Source organism: Megalobrama amblycephala, linkage group LG1 (assembly GCF_018812025.1).
Source record: "Megalobrama amblycephala isolate DHTTF-2021 linkage group LG1, ASM1881202v1, whole genome shotgun sequence".
Taxonomy (NCBI): domain Eukaryota; kingdom Metazoa; phylum Chordata; class Actinopteri; order Cypriniformes; family Xenocyprididae; genus Megalobrama; species Megalobrama amblycephala.
In genome coordinates this window covers 53,838,248-53,854,179 of record NC_063044.1, presented here as the reverse complement: position 1 = coordinate 53,854,179, position 15,932 = coordinate 53,838,248, and the positions used below count along the sequence as shown (strand labels likewise).

General features: G+C 38.5%; 2 protein-coding genes across 5 annotated transcripts in view; both read left to right on the top strand.

The window, feature by feature from the left end:
• Window positions 1–6,889, top strand: part of LOC125274643 (protein phosphatase 1 regulatory subunit 29) — a 116,993-nt gene extending 110,104 nt beyond the window's left edge. For both annotated transcript variants that reach the window (XM_048201024.1, XM_048201015.1), the window contains exon 3: window positions 624–6,889. In XM_048201024.1, the coding sequence (XP_048056981.1) occupies window positions 886–3,588 (2,703 nt within the window). In that variant the 5' untranslated portion in view covers window positions 624–885 and the 3' untranslated portion in view covers window positions 3,589–6,889. The remainder of the gene's footprint in view (window positions 1–623) is intronic.
• Window positions 1–15,932, top strand: part of LOC125274624 (polymeric immunoglobulin receptor-like) — an 859,185-nt gene that overhangs the window by 418,535 nt on the left and 424,718 nt on the right. The gene's annotated exons all lie outside the window — the stretch shown is intronic.

Below are 15,932 nucleotides of genomic sequence, written 5' to 3'. Positions count from 1 at the left end.
TAAATTATCCCTATTTTGGAAAGCCAGTGCATGGTTCATTTGCTACCATTTTAATGATTAAGAAAATGAAATCCAAGGGTAGGGCACTATTTATTCCTACAGCTAATGAATGATTTGTTGGGAAATGGTCCAAATTTTCAAATTGCAGTGGGATTCCCTGATTTCATTATTTATTTATTTTTTTTAAAAGAGGAGTTTACAGCAACCACTATGCACATATACACAGATTCATCCATTTATGCCAGCTTGTACCAGCTCATGTGCCATCTCATCATTGGCAGCATTGAAAATATGGACCAATTAAATTTTTGATTTAAGGCATACATAGATTTGAGATACTGAAGTGGCTTCCATTATTATGCAGAATCCATTAGTGAATGTTATTGTGTCGTGTTTTATGACTCATATGTTTGTAGTGGCTACATATTCAGTTTTATAGTGATGAATATCCAAATGTGTTCTTTTAAAATTTGAGTTATGTTTTATAAATTGCTTGTAAAATTTGGTTTTAAAAAATCTGTTTATATATTCTGTTAAATTTAATATTTTTGTTTTATATTTTATGTTCTATATTTTATATAAAATTATTAAGCTCATATGTCTTTTTTTTTATTATTTGACAGATTCATCAGAGAAGACTCCGGCAGCTGTTCTTCAAGTCAAGATCAGTTTGAGAATGTATCAGGCACTAACTCAGCTAAACTGGATATGAGCAAATATGGGGACTCTGTTAAAAACCATGGCAAGCCAACAGCTTTGACAGCCCAAAAGGAGATCCTTTTTTTGCATATGTGAAAGATATTTTCTGTACTGTCAATAACAAACTCTTAAAAGAATCCAATATTGTTTTCCCTTTATTTTAAAATACCCCCTTCCACTCCAATCATGAAGAGTTTGTTGTCTGCCCTCACTCCTTCCTGTACCACCCTCCTCTTACTTCCCTTTTTCCTTCTCTTATGCCCGCCAGCATTGGTCAGAGGTGACTGCTGGCTGATCGAGGGGGATAAAGGCTATGTGTGGTTGGCCATCTGCAGCCAGAACCAGCCACCGTATGAGACAATCCCACAGCACATCAACAACACAGTACATGACTTGCGGCTTAATGAGAACAAGATCAAAGCTATTTTTTTCACTTCCTTGAGTCGCTTTACAAACCTGACCGACCTCAACCTCACCAAGAATGAGATCTCGTACATCGAAGACGGTGCTTTTGCAAGCCAAGCAAATTTACAGGTCCTGCAACTTGGATATAATAAGTTAACCAACCTGACAGAAGGCATGTTGCGAGGTCTGGGGCGTATGCAGTGTCTTTTCTTGCAGCACAATCTCATAGAAGTCATTGCCACTAATGCATTCTGGGAGTGCCCCAGCCTCAGCAACCTGGATCTGTCATCGAACAAGCTTGCCCGGCTGGACCCATCGACTTTCACTGTGTTGGGCAGGCTCATGGGATGTGAGCTTGCAGGAAACCCCTTCCACTGCGGATGTGAGCTCTACAGTTTCCTCACCTGGTTAGAGGTCTTCAACAATGTCACACACACCTATGATCGACTTCAGTGCGAGACCCCACGGGAGTTGTTTGGCTATCCGTTGCTAAGTCCTGTTGCCGGGCATGGACGGAGTGCTCGCAACATCCTTTCCTCTGTGTGCCGGGATGGGGTGCTGATTCCTGGGATGACGTCTCTCCCACCTGATTCTGATTCTTCAGGCATGGGACCTGACATGTTTGACCACATTGGACCATACCATCAGCCCACAACTTCCTCCTCATCTGACACTGCATTTAGTCCCAGCATCAAACTGCAACATGTGTCTCTTTCCTCTGCATCCCTTCTGATCCAGATTCCAAAGCCATACAGCAAAATGTACATCCTAGTACAGTACAATCAGAGCTTTGTGTCAGATGTAATGAACTTGAAGAATAAAAAGGAAATGATCACTCTTAATAAGCTCAAACCTAACACCAACTATACCTTCTGCGTGGCATCTATACGCAACTCACAGCGCTACAACCACACTTGTTTATACTTTGCTACCCGAGCTCCAAATCAAGATGAAGTGATGCCTCCACCCTCTACAACCACCCACTACATCATGACCATTGTTGGCTGCCTCTTTGGAATGCTCATTGTTCTTGGGTTTGTCTATTACTGCCTACGAAGACGTCGCAGACAAGAAGAGAAAGAAAAATCCATCTGTGTGAAGAAAACCATTCTGGAAATGCGATATGGTCCAGAGGTGGCAGCAGCAGTTGCAAATGACCCCACAGCTGTCCAGAAACTCCACGAGCAGAGCCACCATCAGCATCACCATGGAAAACTACCCATGTCCTCCTCGTCCAGCTCTGCCATGCTTGGCCATGGTTCTGCAAACACTAGTTCCTCACGTCTGTCCTCCATCCCTCAAGTAGAGAAGATGGCAACTGCTTTCTCTGAGGCCATGGCCACTAAGGGCAACTATATGGATATTAGGACCTCTGTAGGAGGAGATGAAAGGGGGAGAGATGGAGCTGTGATGCATGGTGTTAGGGAGGAAGACCTTAGGGGGGATGATGGGAGTGACCTGGGTGATGACTCAGATGATGATGGCCGGGGATCAGCATCCGAGATTTCAACCATTGCAATGGAAGTTGACAAGGTCAACCAGATAATTAACAACTGCATTGATGCCCTCAAGCTGGACTCTGTTGCCTCTACTGTTTCCACCACAGCAAGTGGTCCCACCTCACCGCCACCTACCTCTACCTCCTCCCTAACCAGAGGACTGATTCCCATCTCTACTAGTGTCAGTGATACATGCCAAGTCCTACCTTCCCCGAAAATCCCTCCTCCACCCCCTCTTCCCTTCTCTGCTCCTCTGTCTGAGAGACCTGGGATCACAGGGGGTGGCTTTGTGTCACCACCATATCGTCCACCACCCCCAGCTTCTGCAGTGAGGCCTATTCAAAGACAGATGAGTGCAGATGCAGCCGTCATCGTTTCCTCTTCCAAGAGGCACTGCCGCCCTTCCAGTGGGAAAGGAGGTCGTGTTTACAGCCTAGATGTTCCGGAACCCCACAGCCCAGATCCCTGCCAATATCCAGACAAGGGCAGCCCGTTGGGGTGTGGTGAGCCCCTGGAGAGGCTCCCTTTAGTAGGTAGTGGTGGAGGTGGTGGCTGTAGCATCGACGGTGGTACTGTAGATGGGATGGGCCTTCAGCAACACCTGGAGGTGCACCCAGACTACCACTGTGCCGAGCATCGTCACTCAGTCCCTGCCCTTTACTATGAGGGCTCTCATGACTCCCCGGCCCAAAGGGTCTCTTTTCTCAAGCCTCTGTCACGCACCAAGAGAGACGCTGCTTCCTACTCTCAGCTCTCTCCACGTCACCACAATTACTCTGGCTACTCCTCGAGTCCAGAGTACTCCTCCGAGACCACCTTGCGCATCTGGGAGCGCTTCCGTCCCCACAGAAAGGGTCCACGTGAGGAGTCATGTTACGTAACAGCCGGAAACGCCTTGCGCAAAAAGGTCCAGTTTGCCAAGGGGGAGGACCTGCATGACATCCTTGATTACTGGAAGGGTGTGTCGGCACAGCAAAAGCTGTAATCTATGGGACTGCGTGGATATACAGCGCAGGTCTCCTTTACTGCCTGAAAAACCAGAAGAGCGACTTGAGCGAGGAAGTCGGGTTATGGCTGCAGTTTGCAAAACAGAGCCAAGTTTGTCAGGGTTTGAGGACAAGTTGTTTTAATATGTTTTTGTTCAGTGAGCCAGAAAGAGTAAAAAGAGCCAGAGAATACATTACATACATAAGATAACTTTCAGAGATATCATTTGGAGCATTGACAATTGTCATCCTCAGTGAAAAAAGTCCAGTGGGCTTATCATTTGTCAATAATTGAAATAATTGTATTTTACTCAGTATGTGTATTCATCGTTCATATCAATAGTGAGACCTTTGTAACCTGAGTCCTTATTCAGCCTGAGAGAGAATCTCTGTTTATACTCCCACTCAAATCATTGGCCATCGCATTCATTTGTTAGGCGGGAATGTGTAAGAGTGTGTTTTAGGAGGATAAAATGATGTGCTGATTTTCTACAAACCTGTCAAAAGCAGTTTCCTCCTTCCATATTGCAGAGACTGTGCACAGGGCAACCAAATTTACATTTCAATAGCACTCCTCATGTGAAAAATAAAGGAATAGAGGAAAGGAAAAGATAAAAATGAAACAGAAGAGTCTCCCAGGGGAGCTTTAGAATAGTCAGCCGTGTTTGGCATCTGCTTGCTGTGCTGAGCAGGATGGCATAAATAGTGCAAGGGGTGCTAGAGAAAATACTGTAGATTTACCAGGGTTTGTGGAAAATGCATAGATCATAAATAGATATAGCTCTGTACATCTCTCATCTCTGATGCATTATTAATAGCATTTCCTTATCAGAGGTTACCTTGTCACCTGTATCACAGCATGAGCACAAAGTGGCTGTTGGCAGCAGAGTTTTATGTATTCTGTTCTTCTGCCCTGAGGTCAGTTTGTTAAGTCCGTTAATTGGCTTTTGGAAGCCTGATGCTGACAGCTGAGACATTCAACAGGCAAAGTGACCTAGAATCTGTTATGGCACTTTTAACCTGATGCTTTATATGGCATGTTTCTCCAGGCTCGTTTTTTTGTTTATTTATTCATTTATTTATTGGGGGAATTATTATCCATGATGCTAACATTGAAAGGAAGACAGAAAAAAAGAGCAAGATTGAATTAAATTAAAAATAATTGAAAATATTTTAAATTAATAGATAATTTACGTTCTTCTTGTCATTTATTGACCTTGGGTTTCAATTCGTTGATAGTAAAACTCCTCTACCAAAAGCACTTAATCTCAAATATAGATCTCAAAGGATAATACATTATTAATGGTATGATTTATTGAAAATAATATTAACTTCACCTCTGTGAGTGATTATTTTATTATGTCCATTTGGATTACACTAACTAATTAGCAATTAACCAAGGCTATATCCTTTAGTGTGCTAGGGTAAGCAGCCAAGACCTCCAATTTGATTAAAAGAGATCATTCTCCCTCTCTTGTCACAGCAACCACAGTCAGCCTACAGTTTCATGGACCAATAAACCAAAAAATTTGATTAGTGGCACTGTGGGAAAATATACAAGCGTTTACTGTAAGTATGAAATGACAGGTGAAACATCCAACAAGCACTTGAAATGAAATGAATGGTGTTTAATCAATGCAGTATAACTATAACCGCCCAGCGCATGGCTTAAAGGGTTAGTTCACCCATACATTAAAATTCTGTCATCATTTACTCACCCTTGTGGCATTCCAGAGTTATATGACTTTCTTTCTTCTGCAAAACACAGGACGTGACATTTTGAAGTCTGTTTTCCATCCTCTTTTTCATACATATAGAATGAACAGGGACTGAAGCTTTCAAAGTTTCTCAAAGCTATTGTATGTCTTCAGAAAATTTGGAATATAGCATATGAATAATATAAACCACTTTAAAGATACTTTTATGCTTTAGCATCCTTTTTTGGAGCTTAAAATCTGCAGTCCCCATTCATTATAATGGAAAAAAGCAAAAGAAACCACAATTCAGCAAGAAAGAATGTCACATGGGTTTGTAACAACATTTTTCAAAAGGTAAACCATTCTTCTAACTCTGACCTGAGATCTGAGCACTTTGTCACTTGACATCATTATTGGTGAAACTTGTGTGTGGAGATATTTAGTTGGAAAATCATGAGATAAATTAGATTTAAACAAAATGCAAACAACTCATATGAGGCTGAGGGTGAGGGTTAGCATTAGCCGGCAAACCTCTTCATTCTCTTTATTCTGCATCAGGTGTTTTTGTGCCTTCAGTAAAAGAGTCCATTATTTGTTAGTATCTCAAAAGAGTAGTTTTTGTTTGGTTGGTTCATATTCCGTAAATCATACCATATCCCTTATTTAATATGGGTTTTCATTGTAAATACATGTTCATATAACATCTTTCTTACCATATCTCTTGATTAAGGTTTTTCATTGTAAATATATGATTGATACCTGCCAACATTGGACATACACTCAGGCACAATGTCTCTTTGGTTCTCTCTTTTTCGAGGGCTTTAAAAAAAAATCCAAGGTCCAGTCCAAGGTATATGACAAAAGGTTGTTCATAGGATGCTTGATGGTTTACACAGAGGAGCAGCAGCAGCTATGACATATGTGGATTATTAAAGTGTGTAATTAAAGAAGACACTGTACACAGATCATTTAGAGAGAATGGACCCTAACTGGACAAATCGTTCTTGGGCTACTGAAATGGACCCACAAAGGACTGCTACCGGAGGCTTACTGTGACATTTTCCTTATATGAACTTGATTTTAAAACCACTTGGACTGATCTTAAGGAGCTAACCATGAACACTCAATCAAAAATGACTGTTCATTTTTTATAACAGTGAAATCTGATGCTAAGCTTTATGTTTTTAAATATGTTTTTTATTGTGCCTCCCCTCATTGACTAAGAAAAAAAAGAAAGCAAACAAAAAAAGACTTGCACTCCTGTACAAATGCTTGTCAGCCATTTTTGCTATGAATTCAAGGTTGAAAAACAAAAGAGGGAGTAATAATACAATTGGCATGGCATCTGTAAGACTTGTTTGTATTAATTGTTTAAGAAAATGTGTACATACTGTTTTGTTTTTTTTTTTTCTATTTTTTTCTTTGCTGGGGGAGTAAGACTGTCGTTCTTCATGCTGTTATCTTGCTCAAGGTCATTCTCTTTCAACATTTTCCCATTCACTCTGGACAAACAAGCAAATCAATTACTTCAAGTTAAGGTCTCCCTCCACCAAATAACATTTTATATCATACCTTTATTCAAGTACTGTTTTTATGTACATAATACACCCTTTCTTTCTTTGATTTACTTGGCCTTTAAATCTTTGCTTGACATATCACAGATAATTACCCAGTTCAGCCAAATTTGTGTTTGGTTACTATCCTACTACAGAGCTAACAGGCTGGCAATGCCACTTTCTTCTACATCAAATTAATCGCAGTGGATGGTTGGGATCAGAGTTTCGCCTCTCGGAATCCTAATGTTTTTGAGGGATTGAATAATGCATGTGTCTGTCTCTTCTCATGAATCCTGTTCTAAAGTGTCATTATTCCTGCTCTATGCTAGTCTTATTGTCAACATCTTGATTTGGCTATCAATTCGTCATTCAGCAATTCCTGAAAATTGTTTTTTGAGTGTCATGTTGACTGTATACCGGCTCTTTTTGTTGTCTTCACGAATGAATTGGTGATCTGTGCAGTTGTTTGTATTTCACTCACCGTAACCATTCAGTATCACAAGACAGGATATACAGGTATGATGCTGTTGCATAATTTATGATGTTTGGTGTCATATTGTCATATTTAAATTGCCTTTTTTACACTGAAGGCCCTCTCACTATAGTTGTGTTAAGGAAGGAAGTTGGTTGTATTAAGGGTGGAAAATACTTTGACATTAAGCATTGTCAGCTTTCAGCAATATTACACAGAGCGTAAAGTGGATTACTCTTCCACAGCAGTTTTTACTTTTTCTAAGCTCTTTAGCCTCCTTTTAGTGGTAGACACTGTGCAAGGAGATTGGCTTGAAGTGAGCAAAAGAGATATGGATTAATGCTTTGAAACAAGATTTTCATTCCAGCCTCCTTTCTTTTTTACGGCCTTGTAATGGCAAGAAAGTGACGAAGGTGAAACTTTTGGAGGTAATTAACTTTCTGAGACTATAAGGTTACTTTGAATCCAAAGGCTTTACTTGTTTGTATTGCAGTTCTCAATTTGTAATGAACATATTTAGGAGCAATTCATTTTACAAGAACAGAATCCATATTTAATTGACTTAATAATTACTCAGGACCAAATATTGTTTGACAGGCTTATTAACGCCTCTTATGCCACTAAATCTAGTGCAAACGACTACAAAACGTATTCTGTCTCTTTGAAGGTCCTCCTCGTTGACTTTGCCTGTCTTTGTTCATGCTCAGAAGAAGCCTAGAGAAAATCACTCTGAGGGTCTCTGGAGTCAGGATAATTGTGCCTCTTTTATGAAGCTTTTAAGTCGTTTTCTCCCATTTTACACAGAAGAGCACCACACTGCCATGTTGCCATGTTTTCTCTCTGATATTTTACGCTTGTTTGTTCTTTTCTCTCATATGTCCCCTGAAATCCGTTGGTTTGACTGCGATGAGGAAAACATGGCAGGATTGCGAGAAACATGCTGCAGGATGGATACATGTGACGGTTTAGAGCTAGAAGAGACAATTAAAGAGCCAGTTGCTGTGCTTCTCCAACACGCAACCCATGGGCTTTAATAACCTAATTAAAGGCATACTTTTTATTCGACTGTGATGGAGAGACATAAGTATGCATTGATTTGAAGAAGATCCTAAGACAGAAGTTCAGGAGAGAGGGGTTAACTCTGAATGATCTCATCAAAGTGAGTCGGAGAATGTCGTTATGATGATGATGAAAAACACATTTAACACTCAGGATCAGGAGGAGACAGTAAATTAGGACTGGAGATGATGCAGCAAGTGTGTGTAGGAGTACTTTGAGAGGAGAGAGAGGAACAGAGAGTACGCAAGCTGCATCAACCTGATAGTGGCTGGAGCTTTGAATGAATAAACGACACAATCTGTAACGTTGTGAAGGAAGAAAGGCTAATGCATGCACGATCAAACAACCTTAGATGATTAAAGAGCCTGAATTGCTTTTGAGATCATGGTCGAATTAGATTCAAATGTTGGTGTGTGGTTCGTTGGTTCAGTACACAGAGATAGTTCAACCCAAAAATGAAAATACTCACCCTCAGGGTGTTTTGTTTTGTTTTGTTTTGTTTTGTTTTGTTTTGTTTTGTTTTGTTTTGTTTTGTTTTGTTTTGTTTTGTTTTGTCTTGTTTTGTCTTGTTTTGTTTTGTTTTGTTTTGTTTTGGAAAAGCTGTGTGGAGATTCTTTAAAAAAATATCACTTTTTTGTCATTCCACAGAAGAAAGTTGCATTTAATAAGCATTTTGTAATGTAAATAATGACAGAATTGTACGTTTTGGATGGACTAACCATTAACAGCTTCACACTGTCGCTCAGAAATCGTGGGAAACATTTAGTAGACAAGTGGGAATATCAAAGGAGCTAACTAGGATTTTCCCAGCTATTCACACTAGGGGATCACACCAGTTAATCCTGGGTACTGTTTCATCCCCCTCCATCACTCAATTCTCAATTAACTTCAGACTCCATCAGCCTGATGTCCCTGTAATCTTCCACTCATTCCCTCTGCAGTCTCTGTCTATCCCTCTACAGGCCAACATATCAAGATATCACTGGAGCATCACCTTTAGACAGCAGTTTAACGTAAAATGGGGAGGAACAGAGGAAGTTTAATGAAACCATATTTTAAAAGGTGCACTAAGACTTTGTTTGTTTTGTCGGCTGATGCAACAGTAGTGTTGGACTTTATATGATTATTATCTTGCAGCTGCAAGTGTCCAACAAGTTGGGCTTACAGAGAAAAAGAGTATGGTATTTGACTAGTCATGTGAGGGGGGACCTTCATTACTCGTGGGAGTTCAGGTCTAAGTGATTATTTTTAGTCAATTTCAACACTCCAATAATGTGTTTTGCTGAACCTGAGGTAAAATGTACAAAAGGGTGACAAGAGCCTTTTGTGTTTCATTTTGTTTTAATCCTCCAGTATAATAATCCCCTCACATGATGTTGGCATGCGATTGGTGGGTCTGTCTGTGTGCTCTTGAGAGCATCTTTGAGCCTTCACCTGTCCCAAAATGCGGCTCAGGAACCTTTATTACAATTATTAGCTTGCTTTTTAATTTCTTGTCAATTGCTTTATTAGCCCTCCTTTCATAAATATGATTTTCTGTTCCAAAAACAGGAGGGTAAATAGTAGAAAAATTTGTGAATTTCCAATTTTGTGAAAAGATCAAAGAGTTTTTTGTTTGTTTATTTTTGGGGTTTTTTTGTCACTGAAGTTCTAGTTGTAATTGTTGTTGTTATTATGTTTCGGGATGGGATGTTTCGGGTGATCTTAGGGTAACATGTTGTATAGCTTTTTAATGCAGTGATCCCTGTTATCCAGATCTGATTCAATCGGAGACCATAGAAAGTGGCAGAAAAAGAAACAAAGTGTTATGTTTGCATGATTTTCTGTATTTTTCAAAGAGATGACTTATATTGTTGTGTATATTGAGTGGAAATATGTTGCAAACAAAGCAAAAATTAGGCATTGAAATATTGTCAGGACTTGCCATCATTTTGAGGGATGATACTGAGGTTTATTATTACCTCAAGGATGCTGAACTACTTCCATTGCTGTCGATGGAATTCTTATTACAGTTTCAAACTGAGGAAAAAAACTGCCTGAAACGATGCCATGGGAAAGCTTCGTATTCTGCTTTACAGTTGCCAACAAAAAAAAAAAATGGATATATTGGTCAGTCTTGTTTAGTGCCAAAATAAGACCTTTATTGCTTATTGTTACTTCTCTGCAATGAAAAAGAAAAGTGAGATCCTAGCTGGGTCAATTCATCCTCTGCAGAACTCAATGCCGCCCAGCAGACTCCAGATCAATAAATGAGAGAATATGGCATATCCACTACATTAACCTTGCAGGTGTCCCGCAGTAGCCCCTCGCCTCTTCTTGAGAAAAACATTCTCCCGTGCTCGGCTGCTCATTGGATCAATGATAAAGCAAACATCAGTGAATGAATGTTTCAATGTTTCTGAGAAGCCAGTGGGAGGAATAGTCTATGGGCAGTGAAAGAGAGGTACTTAGAGAAGGGATGGTCCGTTTGGGAGGCTGTAGTCTCTGGAGGCTGTGGAGGATGTCATTCTCTATTTAAACCGACTGAATGAAGAGGTCTGCATTGATTATTTAAGGCTGGCCACAACAGCCAAACCACAACACTAAGCTCATCATGTCTGAACTCTTGCCAATGGCTCTTCAGGTCAGAGCACTATACATACACAATATACGGTCACACAGCGTTTTATTGCTCGAGTGTAAGATTCTGATCTGAACCAAAAGGCAAAAATGTGAGGGGAAAAAAAAGAAACATTTGACTGTTTTTTGTTTTTTTTTGTTTTTTGCAAGTGGAAACTAAAGCTTTTCCATGGCAACACACAAAAGAGCTCTGAACTGTGAGCTTTATAATAGTTTGATATTGGACATCATAGCTGAGTTTTCAACTGCAGGATTTGACAGAATTGTAAATGAATTTCAGCAATTTTATCAGCCTCATCAACAATGTTTTCTTCAGATCGGCTGTATATTTCTTTGCCTCTCTTTCTATCTACGGAATGGATCTCAAAAAGGACACAATTTCTTTGATGTGATGAAAAAAAGCCTCTGAAATGGGTTACTTACATTTATTTTACTGGTAATTATATCCTACATCTTCTCCACCACAAATTCTGTACAAAAGATCTATTTCTATATTTGCAATAAATTTGTAATAAAAAAAGCTGCGGATGTAGACACTGTTTTATTCACACAAAAGACAACCAAATATCCTTGAAATCCGATGGAATTCTGCATCTCTTGTCATTTTTGTTTTGCCTTAACCATGAGTGTTGTCAAAGAAAGCTGCTATGCGACTCCTTTGCTCAGTTTAAAATCTTTACTTGAATCGCAGATAAAAAAAAAAATTATGAGAACTGTAATACATACGGAGCATCTCACACCATTGCAACACTGGCATAAATGTTACTTTACTTTTTTAGCTTATTCTGGCCAAAAGCTGCCCACTTGAACAGGAGAGATCTGACCAACACCTACAACATCTCGACAGTTACTTTTTTATGTGACGTTCTGAGGGCAGCCGAATATCAATTCAATGAAACTGCAATAAAAGTGGTAGCTCGTTCAAATAATGGTGGAGCGATCTTCAGTGTGCAGATGGCACTAAAGAAATTATTGGAAAATATGTTTATGGTTCCTGTTTGGATATATGCCAGGTTATAATGCTCTTCTCAATTATTTTAGCATCATTTGATGAATAACTCAAGTGCTCATATACACTGAAACTTTGTTTCCCGGAGGATCGTTAAAAGCCTTTGCACCCTGACTTAAACAAAAATGTGTAAAAATTAAGAAAATCTCTTGCCATTTTCTCTCAGATGGTTTGTGAATTTGTGTGATCAAACTATTTATGAATTTCCAAAAGCATAAATTATTCCTTTGTGACTCGTGCTAACTGAACATAGACCTGTAAGTTAGTTCAGTAAATTAAAAGTGAAATTTGAGATGTCCCTCTGCCCATTCCCTCACCACAGGAACGTCACTTCTCTCCACTTTTCTAAGGAAAGCACTACTAACAGTCTCACTCAAAGGAAAAAAAAACTCCTAAAATATAATATGTGGCCTAAAGAAGAAGCAGTGAAGAGAGCAGGAGATCAAAATAAAAAGAAACACTATGATGTGGCATTACCTCTGCAGAGACTCATCTGCGGGCATTGAGCAGCTGAGCTATTTGAGAGCACATGAATCTTATTAATGGATTTACTTATTTTTCTTAAAAATATATATATTTTTATTTATCTTTCCCCTCTGTCCTCTCATTGTATATTCTTTTAATTTCATCTTTTGTTTCCTTCCAGTATTGCTTTCTTTGTACATTTTCTTGAGGTCTTTGATCACATAAGCCTTTACAAAAGACTCCATTTTCCAATAGGATTATAGAAGAAAATGCATGAGGTTATTTAAGCCTTTATATTAAAGTACATTTTACTCTTTCAAAAAAACAAACAAACAAAAAAAAACTTCTGAACTAGAGAAAGAGAGTGGATAGTGAACATTTAACAACCAGAAAGAAGCAACCAGAAGAACAAATCTCCAGTAAGTCCATGCATCCTTCTCTGTTCTCTGTGCCTTCAAACATACATTAAGTCATCAACACACAAAGCCCACTAAATTATGAGGCAATTAAAAATGTTGTGTGGGAGTGCATGATTGATGAGGGGGTGATACAGCAGGGTGGATATGAATGTCCTGACCAGGATAAATCATTCATGCCTGTAGGAGAGACAGAGTTTCAGTCATGCTGCTAATGAAGACCTCAAAGCTGCTGAAATAAAGACAAAGAAAATGGAAATGTCTTCAAGAAGAAGTGCATTTTTTAAATTATGAAGGGTGCAAAGGGCCAAAAGCCCCTCTGGATTAAAAGACTCATTTGAAAATATATGTATTGTAATGACGTTATAGATTTATGTAGTCAATGAGAATTCTACACTTATATTGAAATATATATATGAAACTTATACACTTATATTTGACAATATTAAAAATACACTGAAAAGACCTACTGTGGTTAAAAAAGCCACTCACAGCACTGTTATGCTGGTGAAAGGGAAAGATGTAGAATGCCTCAATGCAATAAGCTGTTTTATGTATTTGGGCAGAAATGGATTAGTTGTAATGGATGTGCAAAGTGGGCTCATATTAACTGCTACAATCACAGCGGAGATTCATTTGTGCACAATAAAAATAGATTATATAATGCTACAAAGTTATTAAATGAACAGAAAATTGGTGAACCATTTACTGAAGTGTTTATTTTGAATAGTTAAACCACCAACTAGTTAAAATCTTGTTATCAGTATTTTCCTACAGAGACACTTACCTCTGTAATCTATTCGATAATATATATATATATATATATATATATATATATATATATATATATATATATATATATATGATGCATTAAATTGATCAAAAGAGACAGTAAAAACTTTCCTAATATTATGAATTTCTATTACCAATCAAGTTCTTTTTCATAAAATAGTCCATGATAAAATGTATCATGGTATCCATTAAAATATTAAGCAACTGTTTTCAACATTGATAATAAGAAGAAATGTAGAATGATTTCTGAAGGAAAATGTTACACTGAAGACTGGAGTAATGGCATTTTAAGAAGGTAGTGTATGATTCATTTATGTTACTCAACTCAAACAGTGCATGAAATCATGCCATGTCAAGGTCATGGGTTCAGTTCCCAATGAATGCACTGATAAAATGTATATCTTGAATGGATAAATGCATCTGTCATGTGTATAAGAGTAAAATCCATTAGTGTAAAGTTAGACTGGTCACAGATGAATTCAGTGACTTCTGAGTAATAAACTCCACAAACTCTTAGACAGTTATTGAGTGAATGAACAGTAATTAGTCTTGCAAGATGCTTTGAATCACAGGTGTTACAGTGCCAGAACATGAACATAGTCAGAGCAGAGTTGATTCATGGTTGACTTGTTCAAGCATTAACCTTTGGAACAGATGGAGGAAGTCCCTGGAGGACGGTGAGGTGAAGTGAAGTGGAGAATATTCTCCTGAGCTGAGAATGACCCTACAAGACTTCATCAGGCCCCTCAATATTTCATACAGTAGGAAGACAGTGCAAAAAATAGGGGATTTCGGGAAAGATGTGTTAAGTATTTATGATTATATATATATGATTCTTTCTTTTCTTGTTGTCAAATGTTAGTGAAGCACATAATGTGATGAGCCTGTGGTTATTCTGCTCTGACAATAAAATCACTTTGAAACCAGCTAGCTATGTCATAGCAGAATAAATAAATGCACTTCTACATTTTTAAGTGTCCAAATATTATGGGGCCACTGTACATCCAGACACAGAGAGCGGTCAGAGCACAGGGTCTTATAGGTTAAGTGCTGTACTCAGCTCCACAATAACTGCTTGTGGACAGGATGAGGTCAACAGATTTGCCCATGGCAATACAGAGAACCAACTGTATGAATAATGCAACACACCTCTTTAACCTTAATGTGACTACTGCCCACAGAAATATTAGCAACAATTACATATTCAGCTTTTCAAATATTATTCATTCATTTATTTAAAGTTCTCTTATGATTAGTGTTTTTCACAGATAAGGCAAAATAGTCCAGAGGTACAGCAGTGGTGAGGAATGATCTGCATTTGTAGAGCCGGCAGTGCAGCCGGCAGCTCTTTTCATTCCTGAGAGGGGGAAAACGCCTCTGTGACACCATGCAATTACTCTGAATATAGTGTGTCATTGTGCAAACGGTTTTAGAGGCATGGGCGGATTCACGCTCACACTTATGAAAAGATTATAGCTCATTTAAGTTCGTCTTTGGGGTTGTTCTTTCCCTATATTTCAGTCTGTATCTGACATTATTTATCTGTTTTTTGCATATATATCAAATATTATTTAATAAAATATTAAATGATATTTATAGTCTCATCAGTTTGGCTTATTTTAAAGTAATAATTTTTATTGCCTTTTCATAGTTGGAAAATGTTGCAAGCCATATTCAAACTTACATTACTACCATTATCTTAAAGGGTTAGTTCACCCAAAAATGAAAATTCTGTCATTAATTACTCACCCTCATGTTGTTCCACACCCGTAAGACCTTCGTTCATCTTTGGAACACAAATTAAAATATTTTTGATAAAATCCGACGGCTCAGTGAGGCCTGCATTGCCAGCAAGATAATTAAAGGTGCCCTAGAATTAAAAAATTGAATTTACCTCGGCATAGTTAAATAGCAAGAGTTCAGTACATGGAAATGACATACAGTGAGCCTCAAACTCCATTGTTTCCTCCTTCTTATGTAAATCTCATTTGTTTAAAAGACCTCCGAAGAACAGGCGAATCTCAACATAACACCGACTGTTACGTAACAGTCGGGGTGTAACGCCCCCAATATTTGCATATGCCAGCTCATGTTCAAGGCATTAGACAAGGGCAGCCAGTATTAACATCTGGATGTGCACAGCTGAATCAACAGACTAGGTAAGCAAGCAAGAACAATAGTGAAAAATGGCAGATGGAGCGATAATAACTGACATGATCCATGATTACATGATATTTTTAGTGATATTTGTAAATTGT